The sequence below is a fragment of the Carettochelys insculpta genome, chromosome 21 (genome assembly GCF_033958435.1).
Source record: "Carettochelys insculpta isolate YL-2023 chromosome 21, ASM3395843v1, whole genome shotgun sequence".
Lineage (NCBI taxonomy): Eukaryota > Metazoa > Chordata > Testudines > Carettochelyidae > Carettochelys > Carettochelys insculpta.
In genome coordinates this window covers 24,010,285-24,028,765 of record NC_134157.1, presented here as the reverse complement: position 1 = coordinate 24,028,765, position 18,481 = coordinate 24,010,285, and the positions used below count along the sequence as shown (strand labels likewise).

At 45.3% G+C, this 18,481-nt stretch overlaps 1 protein-coding gene across 1 annotated transcript in view; it reads left to right on the top strand.

The window, feature by feature from the left end:
• MAPKAP1 (MAPK associated protein 1) overlaps positions 1–18,481 on the top strand; it is a 198,206-nt gene that overhangs the window by 24,790 nt on the left and 154,935 nt on the right. Inside the window, exons 3-4 of the mRNA XM_075015555.1 lie at positions 10,479–10,568; positions 16,370–16,518. Of these exons, the coding sequence (XP_074871656.1) occupies positions 10,479–10,568; positions 16,370–16,518 (239 nt within the window). The remainder of the gene's footprint in view (positions 1–10,478; positions 10,569–16,369; positions 16,519–18,481) is intronic.

The following is an 18,481-nucleotide window of genomic DNA, read 5'->3' as shown; positions in this document are numbered from 1 at the left end:
GGAAAGTTCAAAGTTTTGTGGAATTGCCCAAAAAATTGGTATTGACAGATAATTTCATTGTGTGGATAGATAAAAAGAAATATCAAATTCCAATCTGAAACCATTTAACTTCCCAGTTAGTGGCCTGCTTAAAGGGTTGTTAGCATGACCAGTCCAATGAGGAGCCAAGTTAATGCCAGATTTTTCTCCTTCTCCTGAACCTCTCTCATCTTGTTCTCTGATGTGCATTGGCACTGCCATGCAGATGATTCATTTAAGACCTACATGGCTTCTGAACTGAAACAATGAATAATATAGAGAAAGTAAATTGGCCAGTTTTATTTACCCTTTCTCATAATACAAGAAGAAGGGGGCATCCAAAGAAACCAAAGGGCAACAATTTCAAAAATAATCAAACCTTTTTACACTACATGTATATTAAATTAATTAACCTGAAGTGTTCAGTGCCAGAAAATATCAAATGTAAGATCTTCACACAGAAATTAAAAAGGATCAGATATATGCATAACGTGCACAGTGTGGTTAAGTCAAATAAAAAAAACATGCAGAGATAAATCTTCATGCTTTAAGGCATAAATAAACTATTAACTGCCTGGAGTTAGGAGCTTTCTTTTATGTAAATGTTAAAGTTTCTATTCTGTTGGGGCCACCAACTTTCCTGAGGCCAATTGCCTTCATTCCCATTGTAAACAATAGTATGCAGTGACTACATGAAAGTAAGGCATCTTAATTCAGTGCATCTCTGACTTCAGCTGTATTACAAGTAGTATGAGGAGGCATTGCGTGCGATTTACCTATATGGAAAGTTGGAAGAGCCTGCATTAAGTTAAGATAATTTGGGAGAGAACAAGATCTGGCACCATATGCTGAGTATCTTAAGACTCATATAGTCTAGTTAATTTAAATTTTAAACTAATTAACAGATTAACTTTTACATTCTTCGAAAATACATTCGGTACTTGAAGTAGGTCCTATAAGTTTGGGGAAAATGTAAGGTATTCTTCATATGTGGAACAAAGGGCTTGTCTACACTACCACCTTCCTTCGAAGGAAGGATGGTAATTAGGGTGCTGGGAGTTTACTAATGAAGTGCTGCGGTGCATAGGCAGCACTTCATTAAGCAAATTACTCCCCCCCCCACCCACCCCCGCGTGCGCGCAGCAACTTCTAAGTTTTAAACTTCAAAGTACCGGCACGTGTCTAGCCGTGGCATACCTGCTGGTACTTTGAAGTGCCAAGGCAACTTTGAAGTCCCCTTACTCCTCAAAATTCTGTGGACTAAGGGGACTTCGAAGTTGCCCCAGCACTTCAGAGTATCAGTGAGTGCACTGCACCTAGACATGTGCAGGTACTTCGAAGTTTAAAACTTCGAAGTTGCCACTGGGGGCGGGGGGGGGCGCACTGGAATTTGTTTAATGAAGTGCTGCCTATGCACGGCAGCACTTCATTAGTAAACTCCCAGCACCCTAATTACCATCCATCTTTCGAAGGAAGGTGGTAGTGTAGACAAGCTGTTTGTTCCACATATGAAGAATACATTACATCTTCCATCTTCAAAGGAAGGTGGTAGTGTAGACACAGCCAGAGTGATTCGATCCCTGCTCCAAGTACAAAACATAATGTTCTTCTTCGAGTGTCCCCGTGGGTGCTCCACCATAGGTGACGGCTTGGCCGGCGCCGCAGATCGGATCTTCCAAGCAGTTTCTGCCGGACCGCGCATGCGCCGGTACGCGCCGCTCCCTGGCGCGCTCCTGGCCATGTGCGCGATCCGGTCCCCGCCAGTTCCTCTCAACCGCCGTCGGCTGCAGACGGAATCCGACTAGGCTAAAGCCACATAGCGTATTCAACGACTTTATTTGTTTTTCTCTTTAAAGTTTTTCAGTTCTTAGGATACCATAAGTAACCGGTTGTTATTTTGCAAAAAAACAAAAAAAAAACAAACAAGCTACGGAGGGACAGCTCAAGCCAGTCCCAGTAACCAGCGCCGGAGGCCGGGAGCTAGGGCCATCAGCCCTCCTGCGGAGGCAGGCCATCGGACGGGGAAACAGCACAAAGAAGTGCTAAGTACCCACAAGCAAACTCAAAGACTCACCAACAATGTCCGCCTCAGGCTTTAAAAAATGTGAGTCCTGCCGAGAGGCGATGCCAGTGTCCGATGGGCACAGTCTATGCATAAGGTGCCTGGGGGAGTCCCATGTGGCACAAAAATGCGCCTTCTGTGCAAAGTTAACGACCAGAGCACGGAGAGACAGGGAGATGAGAATTAAACTGCTGCTTCTTGACAAGGCCCTCCAGCCAGACGTGCCGGAGCGGCCGCAGCAGGAGGGACCCTCCGGGGCCCTTAGAAGGAAAGCTGCCTCCCTCACTCCATCTGCGCAAAAACGGAGGAAAGTTTCTCCAACCCGATCCCTGCCGGCAGTAACAGTGAGCGGGACGGGAGGAGCGAGCAGCCCCCAGCCGCAGCAACAGCTGATCGGCGGCGGCACGGAGAGCCACGTGGAAGCGGCTCAGCCTCCGATGATCAGCCAGCCGCCCCGCACCGCAGGCAGGGCGGCGGCTAAGCAAGCGCCGGTACCAGCGGCACCGCAGACAGCGGCACCGATCCCCGGGGAACCGGCGGTGCAGGGAGCGCAGGCACGTAGCCTGCAGGCGCACAAGGACTCCGCACGTGTGGCACCGCCCTCGAGCGTGCCTAGCACGGTGCCGACGGGGCCGGGATCCCCCGCCCATCAGGGGGCGGAGTTACCTCCTCAAGGGAGGGGGAAGGCTGCACACAAGAGGAGGCATTGCAGCCCCTCTCCAGACAGGGCTGTGGAGCTCTTCTCTCACAGCCCTCCGCTCATGTTGCAGACTCCAACCAGAAGGCAGGGGCCCCCCCTAGCCTACCCGGAGCCCCCTTCTCCTTTCCTGCAATCAGCCTCCCCATGGCTGGCACCCCCCTCGCCCTTCCTGGGATTTGAATCGCTGGACTATTATGCAAAATCGCTCTCTCCAGTGTCTCCACAATCCCCCTCTCCCAGACACACAGGGTACGTGCAAAGGGAATGGTCAAGGTCACCTTCCCAGGAACAGTGCCTATACTACCATGGTCGTCCCTTCCACGCGGGGCATGGACACCATCGGCAATCTACCAGGGGGAGATCCCCACATATTACCTCGTACCCCCGAGGGCAATCGCGATCGGGGACGGAGACTCAAGCATCCCAGGGGGGGCTGGCCGTGGACCCACGAGATTTTCCCTCGCAAACCTCCAGCGAGAGGGCGCACCATCACCATCAAGAACCGGAAGGGTCCAAAGAAATGTACCCCAGCGGTTCCTCGTTTTCCTCCCCGGATGAGGCCACGGCCTTAGGGGACGTCCATCCCAAGGACGATCTCAAACAGTTTCAGGAGCTGTTTAAGAGGGTAGCTTTCACGCAAGGCATCCAGACAGCACAAGTGCAAGAGAAACATCATAAGCTCCTTAAAAATTTGAGCTCCCCGGCCTCCTCCAGAGTAGCAATCCCGCTTGATGAAGCGATCTTGGAGTCCGCCACTACCATATGGCAGACCCCGGCAACTATTCCGCCTGTCCAAAAGAGAGCGGATAAGAAATACTTCGTGCCGGCGAAGGGCATGGAGTTCTTGTTTAGCCACCCCCAGCCAAACTCCTTGGTGGTGGAGTCCTCGCAGCAAAGATTAAAAACATCTCAATTTAAAACAGGGGGAATGGACAGAGATGCCAAGAAGCTAGAGCTGTTCGGCAGAAAGGTCTACTCCTCCTCCACTTTAACCTTGCGAATGGCAAATTATGCAGCGCACTTGGCGAACCATAATTTCGACAACTATGCCAGATTAACTTCCCTCATGGACTCGCTTCCAGAGGACAAAAAGCCGGTCCTCAAGGCCATAGTGCAAGAGGGCTACGCGGCTGCGAGGATGGAAGTTCAGATTGCTTTGGACGTTGCGGACACGGCAGCACGTTCCACAGCAACTGCAGTGGTGATGCGACGGGAGTCCTGGCTCCAGACCTCGGGCATACCGAGAGATCTGCAGGCGAAGATAATCGACCTTCCCTTCGACTTGCAGAAGCTGTTTGCTGAATCAACTGACTCGGTCCTTCATTCCAGTAAAGACTCAAGAGCCACACTCAGGACCCTGGGGATTTACACCCCTCCATACTCAAAGAAAAGGTACTACCCACAGCAAAGGCGGTACCAATACCAGCAACAGCGCCCCCAGTATCACAGGGGTTACGAGCAAGGGCGGCATCAGCAGCACCAGCAGTACAGAACCCCCAGGCGACGCTCACAACAGGGCCGTACGTCCTCGGGGCGGGGCCAAAGGCCACAAGTTTGACATACAAATCCAGGGCTGCGCCATCACCACCATTGCACAAGATCATCCGAAACGACTTTTTCACCATCGCCTCCGACCATTCTACGACCAGTGGCAAAGGATCACCACAGACAAATGGGTGCTGGAGATCATAGCCACGGGGTACGCCATCCCCTTCCAGTCGCTCCCGCCGCCGCGACCCCCGCCCAAGCCCCACCCCCAGGAGGCCTCCCATGTAGCCAGGCTCAGGCAGGAGGTGGCCCACCTAGAGTTCATAGGGGCGGTGGAAAAGGTGCCGGAGCAACTGCAAGGGAAAGGGTTCTACTCTCGGTATTTCCTGACGGAGAAAAAAACAGGAGGCTGGAGGCCCATCTTAGACCTTCGTGGCCTCAACAGGTATCTGCGCAAGCAACGTTTTCGGATGATCACTATTGCCTCCATCCTTACAGCACTGGACGATGGAGACTGGTTCGCAGCCCTCGATCTACAAGACGCGTACTTCCACATAACCATTCATCCGGCTCACCGACGTTTTCTCCGGTTCATGGTGGGCAACGAACACTTCCAATACAAGGTCCTGCCGTTTGGCCTTTCCTCGGCCCCCAGAGTCTTCACCAAGACCTTGGCAGTGGTGTCAGCCTACCTGCACAGACAGGGGGTGTTTATTTTCCCGTATCTGGACGACTGCCTGCTCAAAGGGACCTCGAAAAGGGAGGTTCTCCGCATGATACGCGTCACAGCAAACACGTTCTCCGCACTTGGCCTGGTTATCAATATGGCAAAATCAAAGATAGACCCCTCACAGGACATAGAGTTCATAGGGGCTCGCATAAACTCAGTCTCGGCGAGAGTATACCTTCCAGAGGCTCGCTTTCGAGCCATCGGTTCCCTCGTGCAGGTCATCACCTTCAGCCCTACGGTGCCGGTCTTGACGTGCTTGCAGCTGCTGGGCCACATGGCAGCGGCTACGTTTGTGGTACAGAACGCCAGGTTGCACATGCGCGGCATGCAACATTGGCTGGCAAGTGTATACAAGCCGGCAGTACACACCGTTCACAGGGTGGTGTCGCCCCCACCTGGGGTGCGCGAATCCCTGCAATGGTGGGTAAACCCCGGGAACTTGCTAACAGGGGTACCCTTCCATCAGCCGCAAATATCGGTTTTCCTCACTACGGATGCCTCCCTCATAGGGTGGGGAGCGCACATGGGCGAAGAGGTGGCTCAAGGACTGTGGTCACCCACGGAACAGTCTCTGCATATCAATGTTTTAGAGCTCAGAGCAGTGTTCAACGCCTGCAAACACTTTCGAGACCGTATACAAGGCAAAGTCGTCGGGATCAGTACAGACAATACCTCCACCATGTTTTACATAAACAGGCAAGGAGGAGCTCGATCCCGTACCTTATGCGCGGAAGCAATCCGCCTATGGAACTGGTGCATCGCCCACGATATAATCCTGAGAGCCTCCTACTTGCCGGGCACGCACAACGTGAAGGCAGACCAGTTGAGCAGACGTTTTGCGCTCACCCACGAGTGGCAGATCCGTCCCGATCTACTACGGCCTATTTTCCACGCATGGGGGTTTCCCCAAATAGATCTGTTTGCCACTCAGCACAACAAACAGTGCCCACGATTCTCCTCCAGAGCAGGGCTGGGCCGGGGGTCCCTGGGGGACGCGTTCGCGATCCCGTGGGGAGGCCCCCTGCTTTACGCGTTTCCCCCCGCAGTGCTGATCCACAAGGTTCTGCAAAAAGCCAGGAGAGACAAGGCTCGGATGATCCTGATAGTCCCAACATGGGATCGCCAACCATGGTTCCCCCTACTCCTGCGCCTGTCGGACCGCCCACCGATGCCTCTTCCGGTGGCGCCGGACCTGCTCACGCAAGCCCAGGGGTCCATAGTGCATCCGCACCCCCAAAGCCTGCGACTGCAAGCGTGGCTAATCCATGGCTCAGCTCCCTAGAGAGCACATGCACAGTGGAAGTACAGCAAGTCCTAGAAAGTAGCAGGAGGACTTCCACTAGGAAAACCTACAAACAAAAATGGACTCGCTTCATGGCTTGGTGTTCTACCAAGCAGCTGGCCCCCCTTTCGGTGCCTATACCTACAATTCTAGAGTATTTACTGGACCTCAAGAGAGCAGGACTCTCGCTATCCTCGTTAAAGGTCCACCTGGCCGCCATCTCGGCGTTCAGACATGAGGAGGGAGGGCACACGGTGTTCGCCCACCCTATGGTTACCAGGTTCCTCAAAGGGTTGGTAAACCTATACCCCCCTCGGAAACCGATTCCACCTTCGTGGAGCTTGGATCTGGTGCTTACCACACTCATGGGACCACCGTTCGAGCCCTTGGCCACGGTTCCCCTTCGCCTCCTTACAGTAAAGACGACCTTTCTTCTTGCAATTACGTCAGCCCGTCGGGTGAGCGAGCTTGCGGCAGTCATGGCAACGCCACCCTGCACTGTCTTTTCCAAGGAGGCGGTAACCATACGGCTGCATCCAGCCTTTGTTCCCAAAGTTTCTTCCGAGTTTCACATCAATGAACCTATTGTTCTACCCTCGTTCTATCCAAAGCCTCATAACTCCAGCGAAGAGGCGCGCCTACACCTCCTGGATGTGAGGAGGGCGCTAGCCTTCTACGTAGACAGGACCAAGTCCTTCCGAAAATCGGATAGACTCCTGGTCTCCCTCGCTCCCAAATCTAAAGGAGAAGGTCTCTCATCGCAGAGAATCTCAAAGCACATTGTATCCTGCATAAAAATGTGCTACGAGCTCAGAAAGACTCCTTTGTCGGCCACTCCCAGGGCTCATTCCACCAGGGCGGTGGCAGCATCAACAGCCTTTTTCAAGGGCGTTGCATTGAAAGACATTTGCAGAGCGGCGACCTGGTCATCCTACGACACGTTCGCCAAACATTACGCCCTTCACAGGGTATTCCAAGAGGATACCCGTCTCTCTGCAGCGGTCCTCTCGGGGACCAGCTGCACATAATCCGATTACCCACCACCTATCTGGGTTACTGCTGGGTAGTCACCTATGGTGGAGCACCCACGGGGACACTCGAAGAAGAAAGAGAAGTTACTCACCGTAGTAACGGTGGTTCTTCGAGATGTGTCCCCGTGGGTGCTCCACTTCCCGCCCATCCTCCCCGCTTCGGATCTCTGTTAGTGTTTTGCAGGGGCAACCGAGGCGGTTGGTCGAGGAACTGGCGGGGACCGGATCGCGCACATGGCCAGGAGCGCGCCAGGGAGCGGCGCGTACCGGCGCATGCGCGGTCCGGCAGAAACTGCTTGGAAGATCCGATCTGCGGCGCCGGCCAAGCCGTCACCTATGGTGGAGCACCCACGGGGACACATCTCGAAGAACCACCGTTACTACGGTGAGTAACTTCTCTTTAACAAAGGAACTGCAACCAGCTCTTCCATCTTTTTGAACCATAAAATTATTTTTATTAACTAGCTTTTTTGTGTTCCTTGTAGCATAATTGAGGCACTTTATTTATTTATTGCAGTAGATAATGGCAGATGTCTTTTGAGCATATGATATCATGTTTCCTCTCCATGGTTTTACTATCTACCAAGGAATTTTTGAAAAAATTCCCACATAAGTTGGCATTTACTTCCGTTGGTTTGAGTGGAGTTGACTTCAAATTGTTTTATTTTTCACCAGAAGCCTCTTCATTATACAGACTTAATAACTTACCCATGCACTACTGGTGTCTCACAAGCACTGGGGAAAAAAATGTTATACATCCTACATGAACAGTGGCTTTTGAGCATTCCTATCAGGTTACATTGTAATGTAAGTTTCATTCAAGGTCCTGAAAAGTTGAAGGCCTTGAAAATCATCTCAGGGTGCAAGACTGTAAAAGGAAGTAAGACTCCACCCTGCCTTATGCAGCCCTGCTAAAGCTTCCCAGACCACGAGGCCTAGAACTGTGAGGTGTATAGGGCCTTTCCAGCCTAGTATTTCTCTGTTCCATAGTAGATAGTTAGGGAGAGGGCAGATACTTGGTTTCTCGTCTCTTCTCCCACCCAAAAAAATAAAAAAAGTTTATTGCTGGTCCAGAGATTATTAGCCAGAACAAGGATGAAGTACGCTACTCCTAGTAAGTAGTTGTAGCAAATTACTCCTCTCCCAAACTCATGGCTAGCACTAAAGGCTCATTTAGCCCTTAATATTTAATAGAAGAAGAAATAGATACGGGCAGTGAAATTTTTGACACAATGCTTGCAAACTAATACATTTATGAGAATGAACCTTAAATAATTCAGACTTCTAATAGATGCTGATAATTCTATGTAATTTGAAGTGGCTGTAGTACAATCATGTGATGAATGATAATTTGGAACCAACTGATAAGAGGAATTGTGTTGAGATGGAATAATTGCACATATCTCCATTTATTCTTTTAAGGTAAAATTAATCCTTGCCAACAAAAAGCCACATTTCTAAAGCTTTGTGAAAGGAAGCTCACTAAGATTAGGGAAGATGGAATTCACGTGCCGCAAACTACAGAGTTTGAGGATAGTACAAACCCTTTCTTTAATACATAGCTGCCCTCTCCCGCTGAGGGATGTGTCAGGATTTAGTGATGCATTTGGCTTTAGAATGGCCCCATGTACTTGGATTAATAGTTTATCTGTGTAAGAAATTGACCCGTAATTAATTACAAAGTTTTTTAAAAACTATGTTTGGATTTCCCCATTTATTCCCTTCCCTATTGGTTTCATGGAAATCTAAAGATAACTTAAAACAGTGAAAAGCTACTACAAATATGGGTATGGCTACCAGAAAGAATTTTATATTTGTCTCTGAAGGAAGAAAATTTTGAGGGACTGCTGCATAATCTAGCCCAAATGAGAGAGACAGAAAAAAAAAGATTATGAACAACTAGTTAAAAATGACTTCATGTTTAAACCTAAACTAGCAGTGGAAGAGCATGTTGCTTCATGTTTACAATTAGGATCAGAGAGAGTTCCTGACTTTTCATCATTTAGTTAACTATATTTTGATATTATAATGAAAGTATCAACCAACTTTTTTTCATTAGTGCTTTAAATGTTGACTGATGAGCCTACCTGTGCATCTCGATGCAGTTCCAAATATAAAGAAAAGGGATACAGTGTATTTATTAGTGTGTTTTTATGGTGAAAGTATACAGAAATTGTCAGAATAACTTATTATTTTAAGTCTCTTTTAAGAGGCCATTTTAGTTAATAAATGATCACAATACATCAAAATATCTAATATACCCAGCAAATTATGTTTTCTCAAATTACCAAAATCATTACTTTTTGCCAGTGTAGTCTGCTTTCTTACTAGTAACGGTGGGTTTACTGTAGTGATTATTTGTGGTAGTTGGATTCTGGTGTAGCATCTACCAGATTATTTAGTTGACAGTTTGTCTCCTGAGAGAAATCTGATGTAAACAGTAAGTGAATTTCAAGGGAGGGAGGTGATCCTGGAATCGGAATTGATATTTTAACTGTTCATGCTTTATTTTCAAGCTCTGTTTTGGAGGAGATGGAATCAAAATATGTAAAGAAATATAATATTCATTTTAAGATTTGACTAATGTTGTGAAGATACAAATCATTTATTTTAGTACCTATAAACTGTTTCAGCACACCGAAGAAAAAGCTATGCTAATTTATATAGCTTTGACATTTTATAATTTTCATGATTTTTAGATAAAGGATTTTATATTTAAAACTTTAATAGTCTAGTCTGAGTTCATTTATCTTTAATTTTTGAAACGGGTAGAGTAATTCATAACAGTAATTTTATTCCTGTAATGTAATATTCACTTGAGTTCATTTGTGCATTAAAATTCCTTTAAGACCGTTATTAATGATTTATATAATGAAATGTCATATTAATCACAGAAGTTTTCACATTTTATTATTCTCTTCCATGTTAATACTATCTTTATGATCTCTATTAATGTTTTATATCCTCTAATTTCAATTATAAATCAAGAACACTTTCGTGTTTTTGTTGGTATTTGCTTTTCAGGGGTGCCACCTTTAAAATTTTATGACTTTTCCCCCTACATATGCGGTATAAAACATCTTTATTCATATAAAGGTAGTTAATTATGTCTTTGTTTATAGTAAACTTCCATTGACAAACTTATAGTAATAATATTTCTTTTCAAGCTCAGAGACTAGAACGACTGCGAAAAGAGAGACAAAATCAAATAAAATGCAAAAACGTTCAGTGGAAAGAGAGAAATTCTTCTTGTTCAGGTAAAAAGAAACATTTACTTCATTTATTTCTAATTGTTGAGTTCAATATTCATTTAAAAAGCTGAAAGTTTGAAAACCTCATTTAAAAACTTCCATAACAAAGGAAATGTCAACAAAGGATTCTGATTCTTTCCAATTCTCATTTGTTTTCCGCAGAGTTTTCACCCACAACCTGCACGCTCCTGTTTTTGATTTACATTGATAAAAGAAAAATTAAGGAGTTGATTGTAAGCTACTGTAGTTGATGGAAATTTTAATGCATTAAAGGTTTTTAAGGAACATTGTAAAATTATTATTTTGCCACAGTACTCACAGATTTTAGCAACTCGTAAAATGGCTGCTTATCTTGTATTTAAACATAATACTGAGGTTATCCTATCTACCTTGCTCAGTGATGTGAAAAATTCATACATTTGAGAGATGTAAGTAAGCCAACCTAAGCCCTGGCATAGAATCAGCAAAGTGGATAGTAGAATTCTTCCATCAACCTAGCTATCACCTCTTGAGTGGTTTTACTGCAGTGACGTAAAATCTCCTTCCTGTGCTGTCTATACTACATTAGTGTGGCAGCTGTGCCTATGTGCTAGTCCCTTTGTGTAGTATAAACATATCCTGAGGCTCCACTTTGTTTGATGAATAAGTAGAGCCCTGGATATCCACAGGCATCTGCATCCATGGGTAGTGGAGTGGATAACTGTGCAGGGCTCTCCCCCACTCCTGTACCAAGTATGGGGAAAAGGGGCATCAGAGCAGGTCTCTGCACTGCCAGCAGGGAAAGGACACAAGAAGATTTGTCCTAAATCTCCCTGTAGGAGGGGACAAGTGCTGGCCCTGGTCACTTCCCAACCCCCACATCTGTCTGAAGAGCACTGACTTGTAGAGCCGTGGCTCCTGGTCCCTGCAGCCTCTCTCTTCTGTTCAGGGCAGTGTCCCCTCCTCACTCATCTGTGCTCCCTCCTTCTTTTCTGTTTGTCACGTGGAGGGAAGAGAACTCCATATCATGGATTGTAGATTGCATGAGAAGTTGAGCCTGGTAGATGCAGATACAAATTTTTGCATCTGTGCAGGGCTCAATGAATGAGCATCAAAACAGTGAAATTTGCGTTCTGGAATTTTTTTTAGGTGGGAGGTGGTGTTTAACAAAACAAATAAGCTTTGGCTCTCTTCTTGTAACAAATCAAATCTGATTAGTATATCTACCATTCAAATGGAAAACCACTATTGTCAAACAAGTGATAGTGGCCTTGAAAGTTATGTATGAACGCATTGAGGGTGAAACTTTTTTTAAAGGTTATACAGTAAACTCTTCACATCCAGCATTTTATCATCCAGTACCCTCAAATAACTGGCTTTTTAACCATAAGTAAATTTTAGTTATGTTTTCTGTAAATACAGTATAGTGAAAGTAAATACAAATAAATACAGTATGTTTACAGTGTACAATACTACTGTTGTTGGTAAATAAAGTACTCTGCATGCATTTTTGTCTGTTTCTTAATATCTAATCTTGTTTTTCTTTAGTGTTATGCATTGCTAGGTATACCACTAGCAATATTATCTAGAATATTTGAATATCTGGCTGCCGGATATGAAAGAGTTTACTGTATTTACATATTTTAAAAATAGTTCTCTGTTTTCTAGGTAAGGAGGAAAGCATAAGTTGTGGGGGTGGGTGGAACATGAGTGAAATGCTACGAAAATATAACTTTTGTCTTCAAGGGGCTTTAAGGTTTTGGGGCTTCTGAGCACACTTTGCTCTCTTTTTATCAAATCATTACTCTTATTAAGAAACATGGCTCTTGTTTTTAAAGTAGGTCTGCTTAAGCATAGGTGCCTCCTGCCCTAAGAAAGCCCTCCAAATGTTTTTAGTCTTCAGCTTTAGGTGGGGAGTCCTATTCCTGCTGTAGAGCAATAAACAAAACAGGAAAACACAATCTCCAGGTTTTGATTTTATCAGTAGATGAGATTTCCTTTCACCCCACAGACTCTCCTTTAGAATATGCTTTAAAAGGTACAAAAATTTGTTTCCCTCAGTATGCCACGTAGGGGATTATCCTTGGCTCTGTTTTCTCCTGCTCACCTTCAGAACACATCCTGAGAGAGAAATACAGACAAATCTAGACCATAGACGTGCTGATTGCTCTGGGACTGCACATCTACACAAGGAAATCTTTCTCATTAGGGAAAGAAGTCCAGAGTTAAAGACTCAATAGTAAAAATGTATTTTAAAAAAACAAAAACCTTCCCGGAGAGGATAGCTTCTTTTGGGGTGCAAATGAGGATGCCAAACGGAACTACAAAGGGCGCGATCCATAGTCTGCGTAGACTGAAGGATGCTACTACTAGCCAGACCACTATGGTCTGAAGAAGTGGGTCTGTCCCACGAAAGCTCACCTAATAAACTATTTTGCTAGTCTTTAAAGTGCTACTTGACTGCTTTTTATTTATACTCTGGTGGCAGCCAGAAACCCAGATCTAGAGCAGGGCCTTGTGCAACACACAATGCTGAAAAGGATGGAACAGTTGCTGCCCCAGAGGATGTACTAGACAAGCCAGTGAACGTGACAGTTGGCATTTGTTTTAATTTTTTTAAATTGCAGATACTGACAGGGTAAAGGGGAATTACAGGTAAGAAAATGATGGGAGGGGAAATGGGGCAGTTGCAGCTGATCACCTACTTGGCCAAGGTTGGCAGGTAGGACTTCACAGGCATCACAGCAGAGGTGAGTTAAGGAGGATCAGGTTGGACCTGTAAAAAGTAGCATAGGAGAAAGTGGAAAGGTGTTTTAAGGGAATTTGACGTATGGGTGTTGAAGGGAGGGGCTGTTGGTGTCGAAGCTGGAGAAAGATATTCAGATGAGTCACTAGTATTCTGGAATTTGTTCCCATGGTGCCACTCAGCAACTTCAGCTTCCTGTGCCTCCGTCCATCAGGTGTGGGAACTGTGAGGGAGAGGTTACTTTTCAAAACTAAAATACTGTATTACAAAGGGGTAGGAGGTTGTGATGAAATACTTTTGTGTATATGTGTGTTTCTCTTTTTAAAAAATTGTCTCCCTGTCCAATAGGGTTTGTAATGAGACGCTTATGGATTTTTCCTGTTAAGATGAGGCTAGCAGTGGCATGAGAGAGGCTCTGCAGAACAACCTAAGAGGCTTCTTTATATGTTGTTCATATTAATTCATCAAGTTATTGATGACACCGAAAAATGTAACAATGTATTCAGAAAGACAAAAGGATAGCAACATTTATAATATATTGAGATAGTTATCTGAATTCTTCAGGCTAATACAAAACACACAACTAAAAATTCTATAAACAAAACAAACGTGCAGGCTAGTTGAAAAGCTTTATTTTATTTGGTAGGATGTCAAACTCACGCATCTAAACTTATCATTTGTTTAAGAAAAAAAAAACCAAATATAATCTGTGGTTTTTCTTCCAAAACAAAAGGCCATTAAAATGGTGTTTCCTACCCCTTTGCCATTGTTTTCATTGTCCCTTCACACAACACAGTGGAATGTACTGCTGTTCCAAATTCCTGAGTCACATCAGTTTGACTAAAATTAAACCTATAAAAACTCAAAAGTAAAATAGATGTGACAGTAATGAACATACAACTCTAGAGATCCTCTTGCTGCACAGTCCAACAGAAGAAAGAGGAAATAAGCACACCTGACACCTTCTAAGGAACAGCACAAGCACATAAAACACTTGCTTTCTGACTTGTACCAATGAAAGCATGATGCAGAATTCCATGGCATAATGTATTTTCCAAAAACAGATAAAATTACGGTTTATAGCACTATTCTGATATAATGGAAATGAGCATTTTAAAAGCTAAAAGAAGACCGTTGTACAAATGTGGTATGTTACAAGGTTTAAGTTGCCATAATTATAGAAAGTAATTAATCACATTTTTCTGTACTAATTTATATCTTGCTCTACCCTGTTGAGCATCTCTTAGTTGCTATACCTGTGTAGCACCCTTGCCTAGCTGTTTTAACGTTCGGGTAATCTAATGGATCAAAATAAAAATGAGTTTTTAACGAGTTACAGCTTGACAGGTTTTTACTTCTCAGTTTAAAAAATGGTCTGCTTCTCTGTAGCATTGACTTCTGAGCCCTGTTCCGTCTGCCTCAGTAGCACTGGTTTTCTGGAGGGGTAGCATATAAATCTTTGGGATTTGTAAAAATACAACTATATGAATAAAGAGAAGAGTGTACAGTTTAGGTCAATTTCTGCTGCTTCTCAGATAGCGATTGATTGAATTTGGGGGTGGTTTGTTCCAAGAACAGATGTGGAGCAAACTTGCGCAGCTTCACTCATTTTTATCAGTAACAGTGAAGGAGCCATGCTAGTCTATACACTACCAAAACAAAAAGCAGTCAAGTAGCACTTTAAAGACTAGCAAAATAATTTATTAGGTGAGTTTTCGTGGAACAGACCCACTTCTTCAGACTATAGCCATATGGTCTGAAGAAGTGGGTCTGTCCCACGAAAGCTCACCTAATAAATTATTTTGCTAGTCTTTAAAGTGCTACTTGACTGCTTTTTGTTTTCACTTTTATCACAGCATGAGACCCATTCTGGTAGACTAAATCCTACAGGCTCTGACACGCACACATCCATCCCGATTTTGAAGAGTCTTTGTAACATTAGAACCCTCCCCTCATTTAAAAAAAATTAATTTCTATGAATTTGGGCATACGCTTTTGCTGGCAGTCCTGATATCCACTCTCTTCATAGCAAACAGTATTATTACAGATATCTCTGTCAGGCATCTTACACCCTGCTAACTTGCACATTAACTTCATTATTACCCTTGTTGCTCAAGCATGGTGTTATCAGGCATTACTTTTTCAGATGAGACCCACGCAAGGCAGCCTACTTGGAGAGGAGAAGTACATGGGAACATAGGAATTGCCATACTGGATCAGATTCATGGTCTTTCTAGTCCAGTATCTTTTCACTGATAGTGCTAGTCCTAGATACTTCAGAACAGGTGCAAGAAGCTCTCTAGTTATCCCTGATGGGATTAATTTGCCTCAAGAGAGTTTCCATTTAACCCCCCATAGGTAGATGTGGGATTAAGGCCAGGCACAGCAATTAGTATCCCTTCAAAACTTTTATTGTATAATATTTACTATTATAACTCTGAATGACCTAAATCTTGAGCTATTACCATCACACACCTCTACCTTCAGATTACAGCCAGGTCACTATTAACCCGTCTGGATGAGACATTGAGCAGGGGATGACTTTCAAATATTTGGGCAGCATTTTAGAGTGTTAGAGGATACTGAAAAGATATGGACACACTTGCACGTGTTGTCATGTTTTGGGCATTTTAGTGGCCTCTGTTGGAATGTCATGACCCTAAGCTTACTATGAAGCAAGCCCAATCAAGATTAGAACTCCATAAACCCAGTACAAACCTATAGTGAAAATTGGTTCCTGTCCCCTCTGTAGGAAAGTTGGATGAGGGATGGAAGGAGAAAAAGAAATGTCTAACCTCTTTTTAATCCTAATAAGCCCTTGTAACAAAGAGTTCTGCAGGTTAATTGTGTGAAAAAGCTTTCAGCTTTGAATTTGTCACCTTTTAGTTTATTGTGTCCCATTACTCTTTTTTGTTATGGAAGAAGGTGAACAGAAATTCCCGATCTATCTTCTCTAGACTGTTCATTTTTTATGTGCCTCCCTCATTCCTCTCTCCCTGCAGTGCCTCACCTCTCCAAGGTAAACAGTAGCAATTTTGCATGTGTTAATGCAAATGCTCTTTTTTTTTTTTTTTAACCACAGTAGAGGAGCTAAGCTTGCTGTTTGAAAAAAAGAATTTCAGAATAAAGTCTCCACATTCTGGGAAGCAGTCACTGCTGTCTGTGCGACTTGAACAGTGCCCACTGCAGTTAAACAACCCTTTCAATGAATACTCAAAATTTGATGGCAAGGTAAGTGAACCATTTTCCTCTTACACAGAGCTGGCTTCTGTTCTGCTGTTATGAAATTGCCATGTGTGGATATTTGTTTGGGTTTTAAATTATACATTATACTTAAACATTATAATAGCCCAACAGTTCATTATTTTAAATCGGCTATCCCAAAACTGGTTTCTCAGAGACAATTATAGCAGGAGCCATATGAAAATATATAATATAAAATCAGTATGTATTCTGTGCCTTTGTACTAGCAGGTTATATCATGAGCTTGTCTATCCTTTGGCATGTGCTCCTTTAAGGAAAATGCTTGGTGCAGCTGAATCTTAAATGTCTTATCCCTGCTCGACTGGTGGCGGGTCCCTGCGTGTCCACAGTCCATTGCATTGCACAGAGCTTCTACCTAGAATATTGGGGTAGGCAATAATCTTGAAGGGGGGGGGGCGTTCCAAGAATTTGGAAAGTGGTCAAGGGCTGCCCCCTTCCATGATGTCAGTGGAGGAAGTGTGGGGTCTGGGATGGAGGTTGGGTGCAGAAGAAAGTTTGGGATAGGGGCTTGGGGTGCAGGAGGGGGTGTGGGGTCTGGGAGGGAGTTTGGGTGAAGATGGTAGCTGTGGCATGGGGCAGGGGTCTGGGATACAGGAGGGGGTGCAGGGGTTTGGGTTGTGATCTATGGCAGGAGGGAGTTGTGACCCAGGGTAGGGATTGGGGTGCTGGGGTTTGAGTTGTGACCTGAGGCAGAGGATTGGGGTACAGGGCTGGGAAGATTATGGGAGCAGGAGGAGAGGCAGAGGGTTAGGATTATGGGAGGGCAGAAAGTTGAGGGGAGGAAGGGGCTGGAGTGCCAGACAGAAGCAAGCTCTGGACAGGAGACTTACCTGGGCAGCCCCCAGCCAGCAGCCCTGTGGCAGGCTCTCTGCCTTCTGTAGCTCACTGCTCTAGACGCTGGAAGGGAGCTGGAGGCTTTGCAAGCTGCTCTGCCCTCCTCCCCTGCAAAATCTCTGAGATCCTATTGGCCAGAAACTCGAAATTGGCCAGTGGGAGCTGAGATATTTTGCAAGGGGGCATGTGCAGCATGCAAAGTGCCTGCCCCACCCCTACCCCCACCCCAACCTTTGGAGCAGACAGCTACAGAAAACAGGAAGCCGCTTAAAGACGCGGCTGGCTGCTCTGTGCCTCAGGCAGGCCATGGGCGAAATCCAAGGGTTGGTGGGCCAGATTCAGCCTGTGGGCCGTAGCTTGCCCACCCCTGTAGTAAATCTTAGTCCATCTCCATAGCATCTGAGCAGTTCACAATTTTTGGTGTGTTTATCTTCACTGTGAAGAAGTGAAGTGTTATCATCCCCGTTTTAGAGAGATGAAACTGAGGTACAAAGTCACTTGCTGAAAAACCCACAGAATTCCTGTTGCAGAACAGATACCTGAATCCTGGTCTCTCCTCGTCTCAGGCTAGAGCCTTTTTCTCCCTGCTCTCGTCTGCACACAGGTCTGTGGCAGCTAGGAGAGCCGCTCAACATGTCTGATTTCTTTACCTTTCCTTCCCATCTTTCATGAGAGTCTGTACTGGTTGGGCTGGGGGTAGCATCAACATCTGTTATCAGTCCTTTCTCTGCCTCATGGAAAGTTCGCACTTCCCAGCATATGTAATGGTAAACAGGGCAGGAAGAGTGACACACCTGTCCACTGGACGTGAAAGGAGAGTGCTGCTAGGAAGCTCACTTAACAGATGTGCTTGTGCTCCTCCCACTGTAGATTAGCTAGCAGAATAAGGGTTTGGGGCAAGGCCTGAATGGCTGGCAGAGGTTGACAGAGCTTCCAGAAACTTCACATTCCACTTGGGCAGAATCTGCGTGTTACCACTGGGTCTAGCTGCAGCCATTTCTGAGAGTGTTGCTCTTGAATCCTGCTTGAAACTATTTGGGTGTGAGGGAGTCAGTTGATCCAAATGATGCAATTTTAAGGTTTATATCTCTCAGCC